We start from the raw sequence: 27,500 nt of genomic DNA on the forward strand, positions 1-27,500 counted from the left end.
GTGGTGTAATACACCTGAGTTCAATTTCCGTAGCCACCCCCAGGTCTGATTACTGCCACACCTGTTTCAATCAAGAAATCACTTAAATAGGAGCTGCCTGACACAGAGAAGTAGGCCAAAAGCACCTCAAAAGCTAGACATCATGCCAAGATCCAAAGAAATTCAGGAACAAATGAGAACAGAAGTAATTGAGCTCTATCAGTCTGGTAAAGGTTATAAAGCCATTTCTAAAGCTTTGGGACTCCAGCGAACCACAGTGAGAGCCATTATCCACAAATGGCAAAAACATGGAACAGTGGTGAACCTTCCCAGGAGTGGCCAGCCAACCAAAATTACCCCAAGAGCGCAGAGACGACTCATCCGAGAGGTCACAAAAGACCCCAGCACAACGTCTAAAGAACTGCAGGCCTCACTTGCCTCAATTAAGGTCAGTGTTCACGACTCCACCATAAGAAAGAGACTGGGCAAAAACGGCCTGCATGGCAGATTTCCAAGATTCAAACCACTGTTCAGCAAAAAGAACATTAGGGCTCGTCTCAATTTTGCTAAGAAACATCTCAATGATTGCCAAGACTTTTGGGAAAGTACCTTGTGGACTGATGAGACAAAAGTTGAACTTTTTGGAAGGCAAATGTCCCGTTACATCTGGCATAAGAGGAACACAGCATTTCAGAAAAAGAACATCATACCAACAGTAAAATATGGTGGTGGTAGTGTGATGGTCTGGGGTTGTTTTGCTGCTTCAGGAACCATGAATTCTACTGTCTACCAAAAAATCCTGAAGGAGAATGTCCGGCCATCTGTTCGTCAACTCAAGCTGAAGCGATTTTTGGTGCTGCAAGAGGACAGTGACCCAAAACACACCAGCAAATCCACCTCTGAATGGCTGAAGAAAAACAAAATGAAGACTTTGGAGTGGCCTAGTCAAAGTCCTGACCTGAATCCAATTGAGATGCTATGGCATGACCTTAAAAAGGCAGTTCATGCTAGAAAACCCTCAAATAAAGCTGAATTACAACAATTCTGCAAAGATGAGTGGGCCAAAATTCCTCCAGAGCTGTAAAAGACTCATTGCTAGTTATCGCAAACGCTTGATTGCAGTTATTGCTGCTAAGGGTGGCCCAACCAGTTATTAGGTTCAGGGGGCAATTACTTTTTCACACAGGGCCATGTAGGTTTGGATTTTTTCTCCCTAAATAATAAAAACCATCATTTTAAAACTGCATTTTGTGTTTACTTGTGTTATATTTGACTAATGGTTAAATGTGTTTGATGATCAGAAACATTTTGTGTGACAAACATCAGGAATCAGGAAGGGGGCAAATAGTTTTTCACACCAATGTGTATATATATATATATATATATATATATATATATATATATATATATATATATATATATATATATATATATATATATATATATATAAAATAATATAAAAACAATATAAAAGAAATTAAAGGGGCACTTTGAAAACACATCGCATCTCAATGGGGAAAAAAAATCATGCTGGATATCTATTAATATGGACTGGGTAATGTCTTAAGAATGAAAGGATGCCACATTGTTTGAGGGAAATGAAAATTAACACCCTACAGAGGGCTGAATTCAAACACACCCCAAAAATTAAAGTGCAAAAATGATGTGGCAGGTTAGTCCATTTTTGTCGAAATATCATTGAGGCAACTCATCATCGTACTCAGCAGTTTGTATGGCCCCCACTTGCTTGTATGCATGACTGACAAAGTCGGGCAGGGCATGCTCCTAATGAGACTACGGATGGTGTCCTGGGGGATCTCCTCCCAGTTCTGGACCAGGATATCACTGAGCTCCTTAAAAATCTGAGGTGCAACCTGGTGGCGTTGGATGGACCCAAAGATAATGTCCTAGAGGTGTTCTATTAGATTTTGGTCAGGCGAGCGTGAGGAGCCAGTCAACTGTATCAATTCCTTCATCCTCCAGGAACTGCCTACATACTCTTGCTTCATGAGGCTAGGCATTGTCGTGCACCAGCATAGGGTCTGACAATGGGTCGAAGGATTTCATCCCGATACCTAATGGCAGTTAAGATGCCGTTGTCTAGCTTGTAGAGGTATGTGTGTCCCTCCATGAATCTGCCTCCCCAGACCATCAGTGACCCACCACCAAACCGGTCATGCTGAACGATGTTACAGGTAACATTACATTCTGAACTTCCTCCTCAGGCCTCTTCACGTCTGTCACATGTGCTCAGGGTGAATCTACTCTCATTTGTGAAAAGCACAGGGTGCCAGTGGTGGACCTGCCATTTCTGGTATTCTGTGGCAAATGCCAATCGAACTCCCTGGTGCCGGGCAGTGAGAACAGGGCCCACTTGAGGATGTCATGAAGTCTGTTTCTGATTGTTTGGTCAGAGACATTCACACCAGTGGCCTGCCGGAGGTCATTTTTTAGGGCTATGGCAGTGCTCATCCTCTTCCTCCTTGCCCAAAGGAGCAGATACTGGTCCTGCTGATGGGTTAAGGACCTTGTATGGCACTGCCCAGCTCTCCTAGAGTAACTGCCTGTCTCCTGGAATCTCCTCCATGCTCTTGAGATTGTGCTGGGAGACACAGCAAACCTTCTGGCAATGGCACGTATTGATGTGCCATCCTGGAGAAGTTGGACTACCTGTTTAACCTCTGTAGGGTCCAGGTATCGCCTCATGCTACCAGTAGTGACACTGACTGTAGCCAAATACAAAAGTAGTGAAAAAACAGTCAGAAAAGATGAGGAGGGAAAAATGTCAGTGGCCCCCACCTGTTAAACCATTCCTGTTTTGGGGGGTCCTCTCAATTGTTGCCCCTCTAGTGCACCTGTTGTTAATTTCATTAACACCAAAGCAGCTGAAACTGATTAACAACACCCTCTGTTACTTAACTGACTAGAAATAGTTTCATTGACTTGATGCTATACTCTGATTAAAAAGTGTTCCTTCAATTTTTTTTTGAGCAGTATAGATAGATATTTATTTATATAGATAGATATATACTGTATACATCGATCAATAGATACAAGAGATATTCAGAAAGATTTGGCACTTTTATATTTTTGTTGGAAACTGAAGGCAGTTGGAGTAGTAATTGATTATGTCTGAGAGTTTCGTGTGACTGGTTCTGTCTGGCAAGCCGACTGCCCTTACAGTTTAGTGTAAGAGTTGTTACCCTGTGGTGAAGATGGCTGTGAAACTTATAAATTTCACCTAAGAGGAACAGCATTTTGTCATATGCTTTTTGTGGGTAGAAGGTGTGCTGGGAGCACAAATTCAATTCTGCATGTATGATCAGTATGGGGATAAAGTTCTCTCTCATAGAATTGTCTATGTGTGGATTGAAATGTTTGAAAATGGCTGTTCTAGTGTAACGGATGCAGCACACTCTGGACTTCCAGCTACAGCCACGACCACGAGGAATGATGTGAAAGCAGCGGTGCATCAGTGGCTACATGCTCAACCAAAAACATTTTTTGTTGATGGCATTAAAAAGTTGTTATGATGCTGGGAAAATTGCATCTCAAAGGAAGGTGACTATGTAGAAAAGTGATGAAATTGTTTTTGAAATTATTAATAAATAGAGTTTAAAAAAAAGTGAAGAAACTTTTTCATCATCCCTCATATATAGATGCATATATTATTATAAGTTTGAATAGCTATTAAAGAACTCTTCAGTATGACTTGTTTCCATCACTTTACATTGTATAAACATTAAAGAACACTGTCTCTGTGTTTGTGTTGTAGATTGGATTACATTGAAAAGAGCAAAAATCTCCAAGAACAGCTGAAAGAACTGAAATCCGAGATCGAGTCTCTGAAACTTGAAGAACAGCACTCTGGAATATTTTCTTCAAACAGGGACCTCCGAGATTATGCTGAAGCAGCATATTTCCCAATCAGCCGAGTAAGCTGGGTTGTGGGGAGTGTTTGTGTTGGTAATTAGTAAGAAGGCCACTACATGAAATGTAGATAGAAGTATTTTATGCTTAACTAACAATTTTAAATCACAGTGGTTGATCCATGTAATTGTTCTGTTATAGAATATGGCCTTAAATATGCTTTAGTTGTTTTTTTTCTACTGGTTTTTATGACATCAGGGGGTTTACTCTGTAACACTTTAGTTCAGGTACTGCAAAAATGTATCTATTACTCATTTACTCTTGTGTAACAAGTCCTTAACAAAGGCATATTCTGATTTTAATCACAATTACAAAACATCGGTAAAGAGATTAGTCAAATATGCAACGTGGCCTACCGATATAACTTCACTTTGGGATGGTCTGAATTATCTTAAGTGAATCATATTTCTCTTGATATTGTATACTTCAATATATGGCCTTTGAATCCTTCATATTCATAATTTTACTAGCATATCAAATGACACACTGTACAGACACTTTACTGATGCTTTGTAAGTGTCATTAAACCCAAAATAAGTCTTGTTACACAAGAGTAAAATAGTAATAGATGCATTTTTGCAGTACCTAAACTCAGGTGTTACCATTTACTCTTAACACGTTGATGGGGACAGCCTAGATTCATGAATAGAAATATATTATAATTTACATTTTAAAATCTCTACATTTATATATCACAAACATATCTGAATACTGTGCTTGCCCTCTCATTTAATTAACAAAAAGCAAGGCAGCATAAAGATATTACTATGTTACTATATATAAATTACAGAACAACCAGACGAATGAAATGCAGCGTGTTTAAAAGTCCAGTCTTCTGTGCTTCCACAATGTGGTCTCGGTGTTCTGAGCGCAATTGGCTGGATATTTTATTCTAAGGAACCAAAAGCCCCCCTGCAGTTTTCATTGTTCTACTCCTGAGAATCCCAGGGAAGCCACTGTCACTATTGCTGTTAATTAGGATGTAGATGTTTTTTCAGGCTGACAGCATGTTTTCTGTCTCAGGCTACATCCACACTAGTTTGTTTTCATTTAAAAATGTTGCTGTTAAATGAAAAGATCTCTGTCCATATGAGCATTTTCACATTGTTTTTGATCTCTGTCGATTCTAAAATATCCAAAATGCATCAATGGACAAAATCCTTAAAGGGGTGTTCTGACCCCAGAATTAATTGCAAAACTGTAGTGACTGGTAAATGAATTGCCTTTTGCACATACAGTATATGTAGCACTCAAACTTTGCAAAATGTAATTGAGATGTATACAGTTAAGCAACACAAGCACCATGTAAAATAACTCTTCCATGTCTGCTATGTTGGAATATATTTTTCTTCTGTGCAGGGTGATCAGTCAGGAAATGATCGGGATGTACTCTGAGAAGAGCTAAGTAATAAGCATGAGTCTGCATTTTTAAAAGTTGGTATTTTCACCAGTCCATATTGCAACACTGGAGTGGCGTTTTCATTATATGCTGAATGCTTTGTAGAGCATTTTGAAAAGTTTCCATTTTTACGGAGGTTTAAAAATGCTGGGTTAGTGTGGATAATTAATATTGGTGTTTTTAAGCAAAAGTGTAGTAATGTGGATGTAGCCTAAGACTGAGGCCCAGGCTGTTGCAGGTAGCAAGCAAGATCCTTTTGAAATTTGGATTTGGGCTCTACATTAGACCACAATGCACTTTCCTCTCATACTTGTACATTATACAAGAGTGGCCAGTGTTGATGTCTCTGATTCTCACAAGCAAACTCTTTTCTGTGGTTGCTAAGGTCCTGCCTGGAAACATGTAGTCTTTCAAATCTGCTTTCCTAGCAGTCAGACCTTGGTTGGCTGTTCATTATTTTTTACCATTTTCAGTGCAGTGAAAAAGTATTTACTTCCTTCCCGATTTCCTCTATTTTTGCTTATTCATAACACATAATTGTTTATCTCCAGATAAAGTTAGTAAAATACAAAAGTCAACCTGTGTAAGCCCAATACACTGTTTTTAAATAATTTGATTTATTGAAGGAAAAAAGTTCAACATCTTGTATTACACATGTGACAAAGTAATTCATTCCTCCCTTAGTCACAACCAATTAACCAAAATTAAATAACAGGTTAAGCTAAACTAGACACACACTAGCTTGTCTGCTGCCAACCCTATTGAATCTAAACATCACAGCAATCTGAAGTTGGCTAAAAGGTCTCAACAAGCAGCACACCATTCCTCGGTCAAAAGAAATTGCACAAAAAAGAAACAATGAAATGTATCAGTTGCGGAAAGGTGTTAGAGCAATCTCTAATAAAACACTGGGACTCCAGTGAACCACCATGAGGGCCATCATCTCTAGACGGAGAAAACAGTGATAAAACTGCCCAAGAGTTGCCGACCTAGAAAAATTACTTCCAAGAACACATTGAAACCTCATATGGGAAGTTCTAGAAGAACCATGATGAACATCTAAGGAACTGCAGGTCTGACTTTGTTCAGTTAATGTCCGTGTTCATGATTCTAAAGTTAGAAAGGCACTGGAGAAAAATGGTGTCCATGGGATAATTACAAGGCGAAAACCACTACAATAATGAAAGGAACACAAAGGCTCATCTGATCTGCCATGATCACCCCCAAATACAGTAGAAAGTCCAACTCAGAATGGCTGGAGGGAAAAAAAGCAAAATTATAGTTTTGGAGTGGTATAGTCAAAGTCCTGACTTGAACCCCATTGAGATGTTCTGGTGGGACCTTAAACAGGCAGTTCATAGTCAAAAAGCCTCAGTGGGGCTGATTTTAAAGCAATTCTGTAGAGAAGAATGGGCTAAAATTTTTCCACAGCGATGATAAAAGACTAAACTACTGTTACTGGAAACGTTTGATTGTGATTGCTACTAAAGGTGTCACAATCAAGTGTTAACTTCAGGTGGCAGTTATTTTTTTTACATTGGTGATATAGGTGTTGGTGAACCTTTTTCCTTCAATAAATCAAATGATCTTTTAAAAACCATGCATTGTGTTTATTCAGGTTGTCTTATGTATTATACTAGACCAGTAATGGCACGCTGCACGTTACACTTGACTTGAGCATTCCTAGTTTTCATACTCTTTCTCTGTACGTTTTAGCATTCGTTTGCTCAGAGGTTGATGTGCTTGCTGCTTCCTGAGCAGCTCTTATTTTCTCTACCCTAGTGGCCCGCTTCTTCTCTTCTTTCATCGGCATTTCTTTGCGTTAAAACTGATTAAGGCAGTGTTTCTGTTGTAATTACTTAGAACGGTTTATTTAATTTTTCACTAAAGCTGGCATTTAAGTCTTCAATCTGCCTCAAGAATGATTTAAGATAAAAAAGAGGTAGGGGAAGTGACGGCAAAGGGATGAGAACGGCGCCCGTACACATGCGCCGCATGGCCGCCCTGCTGGTGGCTGCCGAGAGTTGATTCTACAATAAAATAAAATAAAAAGTGGAATAACCTTGGAGGACAAACGAACAGCCACGGTAGTGTCTATATATATATATATCTATATATATATATCTATATATATATATATATATATATATATATATATATATATATATATATATATATATATATATATATATATATTTGGAGATTGTAAAAAAATTATTATGAAGAAGCAAAAATAAAAGAAATTGGAAAGGGGTAAATGCTTTTTTGTAGCACTGTAACACAAAATGTAAACTACCAGATAAATATACAAACTACCAACAGTGAGGATTTTTGGGGGGATGAGAAATACAGACAGGATTTTGAAAAACACAATTTAGCCTGTTCTGAAGTGGAATGAAGTCATTTTCCAAATTGTAAAAATACCTTCATTTACAGCTTGACTTTTTTTTGTTTCTTGGTCATTTTTTCTGTGCCTCTCATCTGTGTGAAGGTTCAATCTCCTGTAATCTGGAATAAGCAAATTCCTTTCTTGTAACGTTGTACTCGTGTATTGCTTTGACTTCAGGTCGGGCACTATGACTCGGAGGTTATCTACATTTGAAAGAGCCAGGGGAGGAATAAATCACATTGAGGTGAAATGCCTTGCTCTGCATTAACACTGCACGTATGAGCTGTGGGCTGAATGACCTAAAGTTTGGGCTGCTTGGCTCGGGTGTTTTCTAGTGGCAGGCAAAACATTTACGTGCTCTGCTTTATTCTGCTATGCTTTTGTCTTGCTTTGTATTTTAATGTTAGAATAATTGAAATGGGTGATCATTTCTGGAATTTACTCCACAAGCACATGTTCATGGAGGTGTCTTCATAACAAGAAACAGAATGAGGAATGGCAGAGCTGTTCCAATTCATGACAACTGCTTTGTCAGCTTGGATTTGAAAACAGTCTACTTTGGTGAATAGTGTGACATGGCACAACTTGAAATTAAAAAAAAAAAAAGAATAATGAACCCTAAACGCTAACTGTAAACCATTTATTTCAAAGTAATAGGTTTGCAATCACAACCAGTCTAGACTTTTTAACAATACACTGCTGCTGAGTGGCTCTGCACACAAGGCACCTCCAGGCCTGTGCTGCCATATGAAATGTCAATGTATGCTGTACTTTTCAAATGGCTTAAAAAGTTGCATATTTTTGTGGATTATCTTAACTAACATTCTTCTCTTTTACTGTTTTTCCTTTTATTCAGTGGAATCCTGAAGCACTGACGTCAACAGTCTATTTGGAGGATGTTTAGTAGACTGTGCTTTCAGGGGTTTTCATCATTTGCTAATATTGCTTGTGAAACGTATCCTGTAATGAAGATCTGAGCCTAAGCATACAGAAGGTTTGACAAGAGTTGACGTAGCCCATCAGATTCCATGGGCAGGTGCTTGTTACTTCTTACAATCTAACTTAAAGTGCCAGATCAATGGTTCTTTCACAAAATATCAAGAACATGCTGCTGTTCGTTTTATTGCTCTACATGTCTTTGCTGCTGTGGCATCTAGCACTAGGTGCTTATGTATACTCACTGTATTGCAAGAACTGGCACAACAAATACATCCGTGCTAAAAAAAAAAAAGTTGATAGCTTTGCTAAAAGGTTGGACCAGTTCTGTACAGTTTTCTGTTTCTTCATCATTTACTTACGTATTGGAGTTATTGTCCAAAACAAGACTGTTACCCTATACCAGTTTCAGGGCTTCTCACATTTAAAAAAGATACCGGATAAGATTATAGATCAGACAATGCCTGGTGAAGTGTCCTTGGGGGTTCGGAATAACCTGCCTGATTTCTGTGCTATTAATTATGCAGAGCAGTTAAGTGTGATTTATACTCTTAATTTTATAGCAGTATGGAACTTTTTCAAGAGGTGATTATTTACTAAACAACTATTAACCTTATAGGTGATTTTGCAATAGGTGCGTCCTCGTTTCATAAAATCTACCCATCCATCCATTTTCAAACACACTTGATCCATTATGAGTTATAGGTAATGCCTCATGTCTCAGTCTGGGCCCCCAAAGGAGTGTATGGATTAATTATGGTAAAATATCCACACTCTTTTCTCTTGCTACTCTTTTGCACATCTGCTAATGTAATATTTCTTTGGCATTTTGTTGTACTGTATATATGCACATAGGGCAAAACAACTTCATGATCTTCGCTCTGTAGCATTTCAGCTTGCTTATTAAGGCAAAGCATTCTGGGGTCAGGATCGTTCTCTTTAATATTGTAAATGACTAGGTTTTTAATAGGCCAGGTTACATTATGTTAAAAATCATTTTTGAGGAAAAATTGGAGGCTAAAGGCATGCTCAACTTGAAAGGTGACATGCAGGTTAAATAAGCAAATTGTCAAGTTAGAGAATTGCGAGCATAACCATATTGACACTCAAGAGATGCACTACTTAGACAAGTTGCCTGAAGATGAATCGCCATGATCTTTTGTACAAACTGTTATGTTTACTGTAAGTTAAAGAAAATGCGGAGCAGTTAAACTCTGGTAGTCAATGAATTTCAGGAGGGGTTGGTGAAGAGCAGGTTAATCTCACCCGCAGGATGATGCAAGGAACAGTTTTAAGTGTTTAAATGTAATGCGTTTGAGGTTATTTTAGTATAACTATGACTTGGCAATCCATTACATGATAAATAACTGTTAAAAGTATGAGAGCAGTAATAAAACGCTTGTGTACGGCACATCGGCATAAATTGTGCAAGGTAAGATAAGTGACATGAACCTACTTCTGAAAGTAACATGAACTCTGCCACTTTAGGAAACCGTTGTGGGTTAATTTGGCAACAGTTCGGTTGGAATTTCAATGTTTTGAAATAAAATGAACTTTTGGTTATTTATATTCTGCCCATGATTGTTAGAGAGTTTTTTTCTTTTTCCTGGAAATCCAAACACTTGTTTGGAACATTAAAGGCCAAGCAAGATTAATAAGCTTTAGTTTGGCAGATTTTTCAGTGCCTAATTTTATAGCTAGCAGGGTGATATGCTCTTCTATTTTTATATTCAATATTTTAATGTTTTACTTTTGGAACATTATGTTCCAATCCAACATCTTACTGTTCAAACAAAAAGTTACTGTAGATTCAGTGGGCTAGAAGGTATGAAAACACAACTGCCTACTTTCACAGCTTGCCAGCCTCCACAGGTCACTCATGTTGTGGCTTCTTCGGTCTTCCACCTCCCTGCCTTTTTCATGTGTTATGTATTGTGTCAATACAACATGGAGGGGCAGTTTGAAAATGGCATAGCCTGTTTTGAAGGGGCATGCTTTGTTCTTAGTTGGTAGCCTTTGTAATTTATAAACACTTGTGAGGTCTTAAGTGCATTAGTCTTAACTCTTTCAAGAACCATTGTACTGTATGTAGAGTTATTCGAGTGCATGGACAGATTCTTTTCTTTTAAATGCAAACAGCTTGCTGACTAGCATCCTTTGTAAACATTGCAGAAATCGGTGCCTTTGACAATATTATTTATTCAAAGTTAAAGACTTTTAAGTTTTAATGACTTGGGGAACTTGGTGATTCTTGTTGCACAAATGTGACTGACATTTCCCTGTATTAAGTGTTGTGTGTGTGTGTGTGTGTGTTTTTTTTTTTAAATCTGTATTATGAAAGTCAAGTTGCGTTTTGGTTTTATTGAACAAAAGTTAAGTTGTAATTTAAAAATGTCTGTAAATAAAATGAGTTTTTGACTTTTTTTTTTTTTTAATCCATTAAAGGCCAAACAAGATTAGGAAACCTTGGTCTAAGCAGGTATTTTAATTATTCCCCGAAACCAAGAAGGCAAACGTGCATACTACCCTATGACCTTACGTGGTCAGTTAACTTCACTTCTGTTGCTAAAAAAGTGCAGCAGCGTCTCCAGTCTCATTGTCGTATTTCCATCTGGCAGTAGGTACTATAGCATCCAAACCAGTTATACAACATAAGAATTTTGACAAATGAGAGAAAGACGTTCAGCCCATCAAGCCTGTTTGTTTAGCTAAAAGCTAAGCTGTCCCGATATCTCATCCAGACACTTATAAAACGTTGTCGAGGTTTCTGCTTCAACTACCTGTATATGTCTCAGCAGTTTGTTCCAGACTTCCACAACACTTTGTGTGAAGATGTGCTTCCTGGCTTCAGTTTTAAATGCATTTCCCCTTTATTTCCAGTGATGTCCTCGAGTATGTGATTCACCTTTAAGCTGAATGTTGCTGGATCTACTTTATCAATGCCTTTGGGGATTTTAAATATCTGGGTTAGGTCCACACACTGTCTCCTCTGCTTGAGACAAAAAGGGTTTTTGTACACCAGATGCTGTCTTACTATTTATTGCCTTATAGAGTCAGAGCATAACGTCCCTTGACTTACATTCATCAATTTTTCTGATAATCTAACACTGTATTTGCCTTTTTAGTGCTTCTGTTTATTGCTGATTCGATGAAAATGTTGTGTCACTATAAACCCCTAAATCCTTTTCAGAGGTTGCTTCCTGTATGACAGTGTCTCACATCTTTTATTTATAATTGATGTTCCTTTTGCCCATGTAGAGCACTTTGCTACATTAAACTGTATTTTCCAGGTATTCGCCCAGTTTTGAAGCTTGTCCAAGTCTTTTTGAATGTTTTTGCTGCAACACTTTCAACCGCAAAAAACAATCATGAGATGCAAAGCAAGCCAGCAGATGACCAGCTAACTTGATCCACCATACAATATGTTTTTAATAAAATTTTGACAAGAAAAATAATGAATGTGTGAGAAATATTAATTTGTTGTGGGATATAAAACATGTTGACGATGCTCTCAAAAAACAAAACAGTTTTGGAAATGACAGGTGTGACAGAATGATGTGTTTCACTGACACCAAGAACTGGCTTCTAATTGAAAAGAATTTGTTTGCACCAAAAAAGGGGGCCTTAGCTGGTCATATTTAGGCGTATTTTGATAACTTTTTATTGTTTGTCAGCTGGTTCAGGAAAAAAAGCAAATAAATTCTTTTGCCTTCAATGCAAGTTTGTTCTACTAGCAGCAGTAACTGGTAAATAAGAAAATGGCTGGAATGAAAACCTGCAGCCATGGAGCCTGACACCACTACATTAGATTGTCACTCCTTAAATCCCTGGAATTTTTAATTTAAATACTTAATTCTTAATACACATTCTCATCTGTGACTCTGGTCATTGGTTAGTAAGAAAATGTCTGGAGACAATTATAAAATGTGTAGTTTCATTGGATGAGCTTAAGAAGACTTGTCCAAAAAGGCAAAAAAAATTCTCTCTGCTACTCTGTCCTGCTTCAGTTATGATATTCTTCCATGAAACCAAGCAAATTCTCATTTGTTCAATGTTCTTTAATGTGCAGAAGAAACAGATTTTGAGATACACAGGTAAAGGATCACTTCTAGTTATAATAAATAATAAGAGTTTCAAAATTGAAAGACTTTTAAAGTAATCAGTAAAAAGTATTAGTGGCATAGCACAGAAGTAGACTCCTGCACGGATTAGCAGGGAAACCTATTTTAAATTCAATGAGGCTTCAGAAATACATTTAAGAATGCAGTTTCACAAACATAAATGATCCGCATCTCTAACTTCTTTTTCGCAGTACGGAATGACCTAATATTAAAGGGAAATCAAATCTAAAAGGAAAGAAGCCAAACACTTTTTTTTTCCAGAATTATTGTAGTAGTTTCAAAGAATACATAAATAAAATGCAAAACCCAATTCAGTAAAAATTTAAATCTCTTGAATATAGCTAAATTGATTTTATAACTGAGGTTCAAGTTACATTTACCTGTCCTCCAACCACTATTCAAGGATTAACCTCTGCAATTTAGTAGAAACGGCAGGAAGAAACAAAATCCTTACTGGATCTTGTTCAACCACTGAAAAAACTACAATACAAATAGTCCTGCATAGGAGGAAGGGATGGTTCCAAAACAAATAGTAAAAGGCTTGTTAGGTTTATGCAGTAGTCATTTGAGTAATCTGATTGATAAAGATAAATAGCTGTGATGAATACAGGTAGTCCTCTGTCCTTGGGGATGCCTTACACCCCCTCAGCCACACTGGAAAGGAATCTTCAGCAGCATTTGTTGCATTTAAAGGTTGGTCTCTTACTCAAGTTTCTCATCTCCTTCTTCCACATCTTTGAGGCTCAGCACCTCCAATGTTCCTTTCCCTTTTGTCTCGCAGCGAACAAGCTCATCCATCTCTCTGAAGCACCCAGGGTCAATCAGGCATACCTGCGAAGAGATGGCCAAGGGGAAAAATAAAAGGTGCAATAAACTTTTGTCAGACAGCCAGGCTGCTTGGGAAAAGTCAGTTTATTATACAGAAATGTTTTAATTTGTGCTATGTTTGACATTGCAGTAAGACTCACTGGTTACCCAGGGTTAGGCTTAGAACACAACATGGAAGGTATAGCATGTTACCTACAGTTCTTTTAAAATAAACTAGCTGTGTTACCCATCTAAGACGTGTTGAAATCCAAGTAATCAACATCGACCTCGGCGTCAATGTTTGCAGTGCCATGTGTCCATCTGTTGCTGTGTCTCTTACATAACATTTGTTACAGGATTTGTAAAAGCAGTGCTGATGCTTATGATGGAACATCTGTTGGACAGCAGAGACGTTGCAACCAGAAAGTCACTTGCCTTATTAAAAAGAATGAAGTCCAGTTGATTTGCCTTAATTGGCTAAAGGTTTTTAGAAAAAATTAATCCATATATTGTCATGGTGTATCGAAAGTTGATATTATAGTTTAAGAGTATGTAGCTGTCCACTGTAGATGCTGATAAAATTACAAGCAGTCATGCATCAATGGAAGATGTTAAACATTTACAGCAATTCAGTGAAGTTGATCATCTATACTAATAAAAATGTCACTGACTAACTGACTCATCACTAATTCTCCAACTTCCCGTGTAGGTAGAAGGCTGAAATTCGGCAGGCTCATTCCTTGCAGCTTACTTACAAAAGTTAAGCAGGTTTAATTTCAAAATTCTATGCCTAACGGTCATAACTGAATCCTACTTACGTACATATATACGGCCATAGCCTGCAGCTCGGTTGCCGTGTGAGGCGGAGCTGCGTCCCCCATCACCACACCTCCCACGTAGTTGGCTGCCTGCTTATATTGTGTCCCCCATAATCACGCCTCCCACGTAATTGAGTGCCTGCCCATATAAGGCCGTCTGTCAGCAACAATCCAATAGACATGCTGCCGCTACGAGGCGTTTGTCATGCCTAAGACGAATATGATATTCGCAAGATACAAGTTTAGTGAGAAGATGCAAGGTATAAATGAGACTTTTGATCACTTTGTAACGGAGTTAAAATTGCTGGTGAAGGACTGTGCTTATGCAAACGAAGATGAGATGGTCAGGGATAGAACAGTGTTTGGCACAAACTCAGCGAAAGTGCGAGAGAAACTTTTAAGTGCCGGGTCTGAGCTAACATTAAATAAAGCTGTTGACATCTCAAGATAGCACAAGCACAGCTGAGAACCTTTGATACATGTACTCCGAGCGGCTCACTTGAAGTGACTGAACGCAGTATGCTGACAAAAAGCAAGAGCTCCAAAGAGCGCTGAACAAAAAACGCATTACACAATTGAGAAGGCAGCAAAAGAATATGAAGCGTGTCGATACAAGCATATTCATAAGTGCAGCTACTGCGGAAACAAAGCACACGGTGGAAAAAGTCAATGTCCAGCTAAAGGAAGACAGTGTAAAAAAATGTGGTAAATTAAACCACTTCGCTAAAGTTTGCTGGACTGGGAAAGGTAAACCCGTGCATGCAGTGTATGATGTCTCACATAAAGAGGAAGACGAGCTGTTTATTGATGCAGTAAGAAAGGAACAACCCTCTGAATCTGAACAAGCCTTTGTAGACATATCAATAGTAAAGCAAGGTGTAAAGCTTAAGGTTAAATTAAGTTCATAGACACGCTGCTGCTAAATATTCGCAGACAAATCCACAACTTAATACTGGGAAGGCCTGTTAAACATCTTAGATTCACGAGTACCAATTTGGGTAGTGAACACTTCGATGAATGAAACCTGTTATCTTTACAACGGTTGACAAACACGGAATGTAACTTGAACACAACACATCCTCCAAATACGAACCTGATTGAAAGAAATAATGATAATCAAATCCTTGATGACAGCAACACTCATAACGGTCACAAAACAATATTTCCCCTTGGGATTAATAAAGTATCTATCTATCTATCTATTACATTGACAATCATGTTACATTATTTTTAAAATGTTTCCTTTTCTTTTTCATAACTTCTTTAACACACTATTTCTCCGCTGCAAAGCGTGGGTATTTTGCTAGTTAACAATAAGAGGATATTAAACCACTAAAAAGGGTCTGCTTAAAGCAGGCCAGCCTCCTAACCTAAATAAGCTAAAGAAGGGATTATGAACCTGAGTAACCATAGGGCAGTTTTCATAGATATGAGAGAAAACACCTAAAGGACATCAGTGTTTGTGAGTGTAGCCATAAAGAGAAGTTCCTAAATGTAAGGCGTTTCTCCTGCCTGTAATTTGCCATACTAAGACTGTGAGTGTGTAGCAGACTTTTGTCTGATGCTAATCAGACTGATGAAGCAAATAAAGCATTGAGTCTGTCTTCAACATTATCATCATGTTATACATTCATTCATTCATTCATTGTCCAACCCACTATATCCAAACACAGGGTCACAGGGGTCTGCTGGAGCCAAACCCAGCCAGCATAGGGCATAAGGCAGGAGCAAATCCCCGGGAAGGGCGCCAGCCCACTACAGGATCATGTTATACAGATATATTATTTTAGTTTAACTGCAGGGACTCATCCCTTTATGTTACAGGGAACAACAAATGGAATCTTTTCTTTAAGAACAGCTTCAGTGGGCAAAGCAATTTTAGTGAGGAGGAATCCATAAATATACCTGAATTTTTGAACCAAAATATCTGCTGCCACTAAAGTATGGGCTTTGGGGCAAACATTTTAAAAAAGATTTGTTTTTAATTTGTTTTGCAATTTTTGTCGAACACAAAATATGCTGTGTAAATTGAGAAAAAATGTACTTCTAATTCAGAGAGTAAAAGGAACAATTTTATAATTTTCAACCGTACAATGTTTTAGAAGGAAAGTACAGAATGTTAATAGTTGGATTTGTAAGGCTTACTTACCATCTCCAGCTGTTCATCAAAGTCTTCACTTTCTACCACCTGGATCAAGGACTTAAGTTTTTCTTTCAGCTTCTTTCCATCCTTTGCGGGTAGAATAAGACGTAGCCTCATGTGTGCTCGCTGAATCTGCATGGATTCCTTAAGCTGGCGGATCACTTCCAGGGCCTAAAATGATAGTCTGTAAGTGGATGATCCGACTTGGAGCACAAAGCTACTGCATCAGGTAAAGATTTATATAGCTGTGGAAAACCTCAGTCTGCACTACATGCTTGCATCATTTGGACTGACTTCACATTTTACAAGTAGCAAAATACTAAGCAACAAATAGATGGACCATTATTGTTTTTATAATTTATTTGCTTTTCACTACCCAGGTGAAGTTATATGAACATTAACATTCATACTTCCTTAAAATCTAAAAACCTTCTTTAAACCCAAAAATCTGAATGGAAAAAAAGCAAAAACTGTTTAAATTGATGGTTTTTGTAGTGAACAGGAATATAGTCCCTCATTATCATTTCATGAGTTATATGATTCCATGCCCTATGTTAGATCACTGTGAATTCCATTCCATCCCAAATAATTTGGAATAGCGGCAAGCTATTTGTACATATTTCATCCTCATTCTTCCCTGACATGCAATCGTGCCAACTATTTATATACAATACAGTTCTATTGTGCATGGTAGGAAATTATTACTTATTAATAACTAAAATGTTTTCATAAATTTCTCTATAAAATTGGTGGGTATCCCTAATTCTAACCACAGTAATCTCAGAGAGTCAACATACAGTACATTAGGGAATCAGAACTGTGCACTTCCATGAATTTTGTAAATCCCCCTCACTTTAACCCTAACATTCTGCTCTGCTGTAATAATAATAATAATAATATAGTATTACCTCACTCTGAACAGACCATGAAGGGCAGTTTAGATAGGACACTGGGGAACACCCTACTCTTTTTAAAAGGTGCTCGGGGATCTTTTATGTCCACAGAGATTTAGAACCTTGGTTTTATATCTCATCTGAAGGATGGTACCAATTTTTCAGCACTGCACTGGAACATTGGGATTCACACACAGACCACAAGGTAAGCACTCCCTGCTGGCCTCAACACCACCTCCTACAGCAGGAACCCAAACTCCCACCCAAGCCTGCACCATGCAATTTCCATACACTAAGTCTTTCTTTGGATACGCAGTATCACCTGTACCACTGCTTTTTAGTAAAAGAAGGCAAAGCTCCTAGTTAAACACTAATTAGGTTTACCAAAACAATATTATGTTAAAGTCCTAAAAAGCATTACCAACAAACTAAATACACTGTATAGACAAAAGTATTGGGATGTCTGACCACTACACCAATAGGGACTTTTAATAGCATTGCATTCAAATACAGTACATAGACTTCAATATGGAGTTGGTCCCCTTTTGGGGCTATTGCAGCTTCCACTCTTCCCAATGAATGTGCCCATTCTTTCTGTAGAGCATTTATGAGGTCAGGCACTGATTTTGGATGAGAAGGCCTGGCTCACAATTTCTCTTCCAGTTCATCCCAAAGGTGTTTGATGAGGTTGAGGTCTGGGCTCTGTGAGGGCCAGTCAAGTTCTTCCACATAGAACTCATCCTACCATTGTCTTTATGCACCTTGCTTTGTGCACTGGGGCACAGTCATGCTGGATTAGAAAAGGGCTTTTCCCAAAGTTGGAAGCATAGCGTTGTCTAAAATGTCTTGGTTTACTGAAGCATTAAGATTGCCCTTCACTGGAAGTAAGGGGCCCACCCCATTATCCCTCCTCCACCAAACTTCACAGTTGGCAGAATGCAGTCAGGCACATAATATTCTCCCGGCAACCTCCCATTTAACTGCCAAACCGAGAGGTGCGATTTGTCACTCTTTTCAGTAGTGGTATGCTTTACACTACATCCGACACTTTGCATTGGACTTGGTGATGTGAAGCATATGTGCAGCTGCTCGACCACGGACACCCATTCCAAGAAGTTTTTATGCTTACATTAATGCCAATGGAAGTTTGGAACTTATCAGCTATGAAATCAGCACAGCCTTGGCGACTTTTACACACCATACACCCTTAGCAGTTGTTGACCCTGCTCTGTGACATACGCGGTTTTCTGCTGTGTGGCTGAGTTGCTGTTGTTCCTAAAAGTTTCCACTTTCCAATAATACCACTTACAGTTGACTGTGGAATATCCAGCACGGATGAAATTTCACCAACCATCTATTTGCAAAGGTGGCATCCTATCACAGTACCACGCTTGAAGTCACTGAGCATAAATGTTTGTAAATGGAGACTGCATGACAAGGTGGTTGATTTTATACACGTGGCAATGGGTCTGACTGAAACAAATGAATTAAATAATTAAGAGGTGTGTCCCAAAATTTTTTTGTTCATTGAGTGTTCAGTTTTCACCAAAAACAGCACACTTAATGAGTCTGTAAGCTAAATCAGTTACGTTGCCCCACTCACCTGTTGTTTTGTGCTCTTGTTGGCCTTGACAGAATAGTGGATATCCTTCATGGCACGTTCAATCAGACTCACAGGGTAGGGTCTTTTGGTTTCTGGGTTGACACACTTTTCTGCTACAATGGTTGCAATATCACGGAACATTTGCTCTAGCTGGGTGTGCCGCTCTTTGTCAGAAACTTGTAGTTCACCTTTGGCTAGAATCTTAAAATATTATTGAAACATGAAAAATTGATAAACTTCGAAATTCATCTCTATAACAGTATGGCTAATAAAAGCTAGGGAATAAAACAGTTCATATTTGTCTCATATTTGTATGCTCATGTCAAGAGCATACAAACTTGTGATGATTTTCTGACATTGACTGGTTTCAATATTATAATTCTTCAGGAATTATTAAATGTCTCACATAAGACAGCAGTATAGTAACTGTTAAAAGCCACCTACCACAGGCCAAAGGTAGAGAGTCACATAATCAAATTATAAAACCTTTTCAGGTATAATAATTCTAAATGTAAAAACTCAGCTGCCACTTTGTACACTGTACCTAAAAGTTAGTCTAGAATAGTAACTGCTAATGTGCCTTGCCTGCTTGCAGATTTCTGTCATGTCTTCAGTGCCAAAGGCTTTGGAAAGATCTTCTTTCTTTGCTACTTGGCCTTTTGACACATTGATGAAAACAGTGTGAGTTTGGAGGACTTCGTCAAGGTCTTTCTCTCTACAATGGAAAAAAAAAAAAAACAGTCTGCATTATATTTGCTAGAATATAATGATAAAGTAAAGTAGATACATGAAATCCTACCCCACATATTTCAAGACACAACAAAAATATATTAAGAAATCCAAAGTAATATGTTGTTCATATAAGTGCCATTCTGCATCTGAAAGGTGTTTCACTTTAACATAAAACTGAGTTGCAATTGCACATAATAACAAGGAAGCACATGTAAACAACAGAACCTACATGTCAACACTGTCTTGGAATCAGCCTGGCAATACACCTAGATATTTGATACTTATTTGTTGATGAACAGCTTTTTATTTTTGTTCATCACTTTCATAAGTTCACAATGTGATAAAATAAATCAATAAAAATCTGACAACAGCTACAAATGCCCGTAAAGTTATTGTCCCCTGCACTTTTTTGAAAATTGCCTTCTATATTCGATTGCTGTATTTGCACCCTCTAAACGTGCCAAAGATATGCCCTATCTCTGCTGTATAGTTTTGATTTATGAGGCATTAAAAATGGAAAACATCATTAATACCTATACTGTATTAGTGTACTTCAAATGCATATTGCCCATGTATGATAAAGTTTACTATAAAAAGAATTATACCACTGGAAAGACCATAGCTTACTTAGTAAATGCACAAAATATGATATTTGCATATAGTTGAACCAAACTTTTTACTAAGGTATCAAACATTCCATGTTTCATACAACATACAATATGTTCACAGACCTGTGTAATACAATTATAAAAATGATCAGTGAACGCATATGTATTTTATGTCTAAATAAAATGTATTTAATTTATTCTGCTAAACCCAGTTCTATAATTTAAACAAACTGCAAAGAAATAGTGTCTTCTTTAACAGCTTAAACAATGCACAGTTGTGTTTTTACACATCATTTGGAAGTTTATCCTGCCTGTCCATTTATGCAAGTGGTGCATCAATGATCTTCACAATATGCTCAAGAGGGACCCAAGAGATATTCTCTGCCTTTTGCCCTCCTGTAAGCCTCAGACGGACTATGAGGATGCATTCATTTGACTTTAGATCTTGTTCCTTTTCTAATGTTGCATGAACGTTGTCCATCCATCATTGCTGGTCACAGACACACACAGCATATTTCCCAGGAATTGTACTTGTCTCACAGACTCCTGATCTTCCAGTAGTTTGATTTGTTTCTTTTGGATAATTCAAACTCAAATCCTCAATGTAGCTAGTTCCTGCTAACCTGTAGATGCTTTTGCCCAAGTCAGATAAATGAATGGTTGTCTGTTGTTCAAGGGAACGGTGAATGACCTAGAAACTCATGTCTACAGTTTGTGACACTGACTCCAATGTTCACGACGGTTTGGTTCAATGTACCTATTTCGTATTTTATGCATTTACTAATTAAGTCAGGCATGAGAATTAAGTTAGTGGCAGAATTCTCTTTATGGTAGACTTTGTCATATATGGGCATCATGCATATAATATAAAGATAATAAATCATTTTTATTTTTTGAAGCCTCATAAATCAAAAAGGTTGATTTCTTTCGGTTATGCACCTAGTTGCTAAAGAAGTACAACTATAACACAAGTAATGCCTATTAAAATTTGAAAGATCTTATGTGGTTTAGTGTGGATAAAGGGGGCCAAATGTGTATTATTAAATGTGCAAACTATTTAAAGACATATAATACTAAATAATAATCATGACAATGTCATGCATCTACCATTAACAGTTTAAAATGTATAACTTATAGAACTTTGTCACTTTTCAATAAAATTAGGGCCACCTCACCTTTTTAAAGCTCACTATATCTCAGAAACTAATGAAAATACAAGCCTAAGATTTGGCACACTAATAAACTAGGCACAATGTTGACTTGACACAGATTCTGAACTGCATTAACTGAGTTTTGAGATTTTACAGTTAGGGATAAATCATTAACTCCTCAAAACAAATGGAATATTTTCCTAATATTCTGTCCAATGTTAACAACATTCACGAAACCTTACAGAGTAAAATATTTATCAATGTAAAGCCCCCCCACCCCCAATTTGCCACATCTGGGACTGTGTAAAAATCTTCTAGACCTGTTGTAATAAAAATATTGAAAAAGGGGAGTTTAAAATGATTAGTCCTCATGTGAATTCCTTTAAAAAATTTCTTATTAAAGTTTTAAGGTTTCAAGCCACTCCTGAACCCCATAGGACTTGTTTGGCCCAATAGGTCAGCACAGAGCTCAGTAAATTGGCTCAGATGAGCAGGGCTTGTGGCACTTTATGGCTAGGCTGAGAGGCACCACTCTTAAAATATTTGTAACAAGTATCTTCATTATCTTCAGGATTGTATATCCAGGGCATTACATATATGCTAAAAATGATGTATCTATATCTCAGTTTTTAGGAGTTAAAAAAAACACACACTACAATACAAAAATAAATACCACAAAATCTTAAAACTTTTTGAGTTGACTGCAAATTGGCCATGTTAGACAGTAAGAAACTTTTCTGACCCATGTTTTATTTGTTGATGTTTATTAATATTATGCTAACTTACTTGCTCGACAGCAAGCGAATGACAGCAGCACTAACCGAAAAGGTGGATGGATGACTGAAGCAGAGGCAGTGCCCTGGACAGGAGAAAAGAGACATGATCATGTTTGCCGCATACAGGAAGGTGTGTAATGGCAAGAGAAAGTTCAGTGAAGCTCAGGGAAGATGCAAGGTTTAATAGCTAGCAAGCGCTATAAAGGTCAAATGTTTCTGTCAGATACTGTGGATATGAATGTTGGTGTTGCTCCACTAGAAACAAAAATGCAGTGAGAGACAGAAGTAGAAGTGGAAGTATTGTCGGATTCCAAGACAAGGGGGAACAGTGTCATTTTAAACTTAACAGGTTCCCCCAGGTTACACACTGCTCCATTGTAATAAAGTTAAAATGCAATTCAGTGTTAGAAATTTATAGTGTGCCAATGGCTATGCTGAAAAAAAAACCCTAAGATTAAACATATAACTGATAAAAAACACAAAAAGAAATACAATAAAGGTCATGGACAAGTACAAATCTAAGAATGAGAATAATATATACTCAAAATTCACATTATTCCCAATGATTATCCGTTTCAATTCAAAAAGAATACACGCTCCTGTAAAACTGTGTTTTGCTATTACCATCAACAAAAGCCAAATCGTTAGGAAAAGCAGGAATTGCTCTAATGCGGGAACGTTTTATAAACTGTAGCATATTCAAGAGTAAGCAGCTCCAGTGACCTAACAATGTTAGCATTATTATTTGACTTTATCCAAGGCGAGTTACAACATTTGAAATACAATTGGTTACAGTTCTTTTACTTTGTACAAGCAGGTGAAGTGACTCACTTATGGTCACACTGTGTCAGCAGCAGAATTTGAACCCACAACCTGAGGATTTCAAGTCATCGGGCCATAATCTTAACCATTGCCAATAAAATGAGTTTTTGGTAAAAAAAAACCCTACGAACATTGTATACAGAAAGGTGCTAGTTACTTAGTACTTCTGATACACCCAATTAACCGACAGCACTATAACTTGAGGCCCACTGTCTTATGAAATTTCCCGAGTACAGCCGGGTAACACAGCCTATCCCAGTATCAAATGTAAACACGCTACAATACATACGCGCCACTCCTCCAGCTCATGACTTTGTTTTTGTAGCACGCGATTTCAAATCTCTTTCCTCCCTTCTTCATCCGCACAACTGCGACATTGGTCAGCCGGATTTGGTTGGTTGGAGTGAAAATCGACATTGTGCCGGTCGCGTTAAATGAGAAACTACGTTACTGCTGCGGACATATGTCTAGATGAAAGGCCACTGTCAAGAAGGGTGTCACGGCGTGAGTCTTCCGCTGGAAGCATAGCCTGAAGTGCAGCGTTCCGACAGCAGACAGATGTGCAGAGCCCGCTGAAGCTTATTCGTTTTTTTTAATTACTTTATTAAGAGACTTCGTTCTACACAATCGCTTGGTGACGTAATGCTTATTAACGAAAATCAAAACTTGCAGAGTGTTCTTTTTTATTTGTATTTATACTATTATAATTCTTATGTGTATTTCAGTGCCCTTTAGCCTGCTGCTGTAACCCTGCAATTTCCTTCGGAATTAAAGTTTCTATCTATCTCAATAGATAGACGGATATCCCCTAATATTATGTATTAAAATAACCCAATTTTCCGCGTATAAAGTTGCAGCCGAACTATGCATTTTATACAGCCCGTTTACGTAAATACTATCGTGGTGCTGCATACTTTATTCAAGTACATCTTTCTAAACATGTTTGTGTTCTGATAAGTAATAAGCGCAGGTGGTTTGTGTAAATGCACTCATTTACGTGCGGTTATTAATCAAATCAACCCGTTAACTATACGTTTAAAACGAGCAAGTTGACCTGGAGTTTTAAATAAAGTTGTTGACGTCCCACAATGCAATGCTTTAACCACTATGGTTGCCTCCTGATGAGAAGAGTTTTGTTTTTTGTTTTTAGTTTTTTGGATATTAATGCATACTTTATGGTAATAAACAAAATTAGAAAACTAGGAATATATTAATAAATGTCTGCGATGTGGTTGCTTTCAACGGCGTTGATGTCGTTGCTTTTTCAAGCTTCGGCGGCGCAACAGAAAGGTAAGATGAGTATGAACGTTGTTTAGTGGCGTGGTGACAGTTTGAAAGTTAAGTGTTTGGAATGTACTTCGTGAATCAGAAGAAATGTAATCCGTTGTTAATCTCTGAAAAATTGTGTTGCTATCAACAAAGGCCAAATTCAGTCCGCAGAAAAAGCAAAAATGTATATACCACAGAAATGTTTCCCGCGTGTACAGTATATCAAGTACCATGTTAAAGGAGCTTCAGTGCACTAAATATTATCCCTGATTTAAAAAAAAAAATACTTATTCAATTACATCTTACTTCTGATACATCCAATTAATTGACGGCCCAATATCCGAGCAGGTGAAGCCGGCTAACACGGCTCGTTATTAAAGGTTTACGTCTTCATGTAGAGGTGGTCAAAAATCAAAGTCACTAGATGAAGTGCGGGTTTATATGAAAAGATAGTTAGCGTTTGAAGTGAATAAAGAAGTTTTCAGTTGTGCTACCATGAAATGCACACAACAACTGTGTGTGTGTTTTGTTTTTTGTTTTTTTTTTAGATTTTTGTAGGATATAAAGAATAACGCATATGGGCCAGTGTGCTGAAGACAATGGCTCAACTTACTAATAGTCCACCTAGTTCAGGAGTAGCCAGCTCCGATCCTGGAGAGCCACAGTGACTGCAGGGTTTCATTCTGGTGTTTTAATCGGTGTCCAGTTTTTGCTACTAGCTAACGTCATTCAATTTATTTGCTTTTTAAGACTCTGACCCTTTAAATCCGGGCAGAGCAACGTTAGTCCTTGGAGGGCCGCAGTGTCTTCAGGTTTTTGTTTCAACCCACTTGCTTCATGAGTAAATCATTCATTGCTGATGAGGCACTTCTTGCCATTTTTCTGCTTCATTTTAGATGTCTTGCTTGTTAAGATTTTGAACCATGAATTGCTTATTTTAGTTTTAAACGGCTATATTGTTTTAACTGTTACTTATTATCAGATGACGAAGGAACTAGCAGTTCTACATCTAGCTTCTCTCCATTTCCACCTGTGTGTATTCATAATTCACTATTTGGTTTCATTAAGTACTCTGAAGGAACTGAAGAACTGAAAATTAGTCATCTGATTTAGGCTTCAGATTACTTGAATGATACATGTAGCATTAGAAAGAGGAAAAATTCTATAATTTAAGAGGGATCTGACCTGGTAGAGTTACAACACTAAAAAGCCATGAAATTATATAAGATCAGTTACTTGTGAGGATTGGCTTCTTATTAAGCCACTGGGTTGCAACAAAAACCTGTAGCCAATGCAGCTCTCCAGGATCAGAGTTGGCCACCTCCAGCCTAGTTTGCTGTGTGGGCAAATTTCTCAGTTAGGTTTGTTGGAATCGACCCCCAGTTCAGCAGCCAACTTCCCCCATTCTCTAGAAGTAAGAGAAAGAAATCATGAAATAATTTACATGCTTAATAAACACTGTTTCAGAAAAATCAATGTATTGGCTCTGGAAACCGTTCTAGTAAAATATATTCTGGTGGAAAAATCCCTCCTGACATTCTATGTGAATTATTGTACACCATTTATTATACTTCTTGTTTCGGCTTCTCCCATTTAGGGGTCACCATAGCGGATCATCTGCCTTCATCTATCCTTGTCTTTTATGTAATTTTCTGCCACACTGCATGCCTTCATGTCATTCCTCACTACATCCATAAACGTCCTGTTTTGGCCTTCTTCATGCCTGGCAGTTCCATCCTCCACATTCTTTTTCTCAATGTACTCTTCAATACTCCTATGCATGTGTTCAAACCATCTCAATCTAGGTCCTCTCATTTGGTCACTAAACAGTCATCAATCCCTGGAAAGCTACTTGTACAGTACATTCCAGAATCAGTCGGCATCTTAATGTTGCTTTTTCCATGCAGCATTTTTTTTTCTACAAATTGAGCTCTGGAGAGTTTGCTGTCTCTGTTTTCATTCAGGGATCATTTTCTTAGAGCAGAGGTTCTCAAATGTTTTCATCTTAGGACCCAAATTAGAAAATCATTACCATACTGGGACTTGAAGATGATTATTATCAAGATGATAGCAGGGTCATAAAGGTACTTTATAATAATGGCTATATAATAAAGTAATTGTTTTCTTTTTATGTGTTTCTCACATAAATATTAATAAAAGAAAGAAGTGGGCAGTGTGATGGGGCAGCTGGAACCAATCCCAGCAAGCCTATAGTACAAAGCAGGAACAACCTCTGGACAGAATACCAGTCCATAATCGCACACATAATGTAGCATTATCAATCCAAATAACCTGCCTGTTCTAGTTGGAGAAAACACGCCTGCACACTGGAAGACCATGGAAACTCCACACAGCAAGTACATGGGGCTTGAAACTGAACCAATTAATTCAGAAATGGAATAGATTGCAGAGGTATATCCCTGCCAGCAGAAGTGTAAGATGTTGTAAAAGTGAATGAGAGGAATCCTTGGGGTGTGCTGCAAATGGGTAATGATCTTTGAAAGGATAGTATGAAAGGTCACTTGATTCATGGCACCAGTTCAAGAATGAAGCACTTCAAAAGTTAATTGATGCGGCTTATTTACCTAATTTTAAATACCTTTTATTTTTTTAGAAAACTTTTTTCAGTTAAGCTCCACCTTTAACAATATGTCTTTCTAAACAAGTATCTAAATATTTCACGATACCTTGGTTTCTTTTTAACAATTTAATAGTGTTAAAAAAATATTGTTAATGTACAACTATTTGTATTTTATGGTTGATAGGATAAATCTTCTTGAATAATTCAGCAAATGGTCCAGGTAGACATTTTTTATATCTTCCAAGTCACATTGTGTTGAGTGTCTACAGCTTGTATCAGCCTTTTCATAGTTTCTTCTTGTATTATCATGGCATTTCCCTCTACTTACCCTTTACCTAGGGGTAAGTATACTCCCCAGATTTGTTACTGGGTTGGTCTTCTATCGCACCTTAAGATTGTCACACTCATACATAGATATACAAACAAACTCAGCAGTGCCCTTTGAATGACGCGCGCGCGCGCACACACACACACACACACACACACACAGCTGGTTAACCTCTAGCACTTTAAACCACACAAGTGCCTTAGGAATAACTCGGC

At 37.8% G+C, this 27,500-nt stretch overlaps 3 protein-coding genes across 5 annotated transcripts in view; 2 read left to right on the forward strand and 1 right to left on the reverse strand.

Moving 5' to 3' along the window:
- The window catches only part of nf2b (neurofibromin 2b (merlin)), an 81,166-nt gene extending 70,110 nt beyond the window's left edge, over positions 1 to 11,056 (forward strand). For 2 of the 3 annotated variants that reach the window (XM_039756988.1, XM_039756989.1), the window contains exons 16-17: positions 3,755 to 3,914; positions 8,554 to 11,056. In XM_039756988.1, coding sequence (XP_039612922.1) covers positions 3,755 to 3,914; positions 8,554 to 8,601 — 208 coding nt within the window. In that variant the 3' untranslated portion in view covers positions 8,602 to 11,056. Of the gene's footprint in view, positions 1 to 3,754; positions 3,915 to 7,874; positions 7,942 to 8,553 lie in introns of all 3 variants that reach the window. The other variant, XM_039756990.1, reaches the window with a different exon arrangement.
- A 1,614-nt stretch (positions 11,057 to 12,670) lies between these two features.
- sbds (SBDS ribosome maturation factor) lies at positions 12,671 to 23,598 on the reverse strand. The gene is made up of 5 exons (XM_039756993.1): positions 23,397 to 23,598; positions 19,604 to 19,733; positions 19,019 to 19,219; positions 16,529 to 16,693; positions 12,671 to 13,585 (listed from the first exon to the last, which is right to left on the reverse strand). Exons 1-5 carry the CDS (start codon positions 23,522 to 23,524, stop codon positions 13,457 to 13,459), a joined length of 753 nt encoding a protein of 250 aa, XP_039612927.1. The 5' UTR covers positions 23,525 to 23,598; the 3' UTR covers positions 12,671 to 13,456.
- The window catches only part of tyw1 (tRNA-yW synthesizing protein 1 homolog (S. cerevisiae)), a 225,977-nt gene continuing 221,961 nt past the window's right edge, over positions 23,485 to 27,500 (forward strand). The window contains exon 1 of the mRNA XM_039756991.1: positions 23,485 to 24,397. Coding sequence (XP_039612925.1) covers positions 24,325 to 24,397 — 73 coding nt within the window. The 5' untranslated portion in view covers positions 23,485 to 24,324. The remainder of the gene's footprint in view (positions 24,398 to 27,500) is intronic.

Source organism: Polypterus senegalus, chromosome 6 (assembly GCF_016835505.1).
Source record: "Polypterus senegalus isolate Bchr_013 chromosome 6, ASM1683550v1, whole genome shotgun sequence".
Taxonomy (NCBI): domain Eukaryota; kingdom Metazoa; phylum Chordata; class Cladistia; order Polypteriformes; family Polypteridae; genus Polypterus; species Polypterus senegalus.

Coding starts and splice junctions, on each gene's coding strand:
- sbds (XM_039756993.1), bottom strand. CDS start 23,524: ATGTCGATTTTCACTCCAACCAACCAAATCCGGCTGACCAATGTCGCA. Junction 19,220..19,603: donor TGACAGAAATCTGCAAGCAG/GCAAGGCACATT, acceptor TAATATTTTAAG/ATTCTAGCCAAAGGTGAACT. Junction 13,586..16,528: donor TTGATGAACAGCTGGAGATG/GTAAGTAAGCCT, acceptor ATCTCTTCGCAG/GTATGCCTGATTGACCCTGG.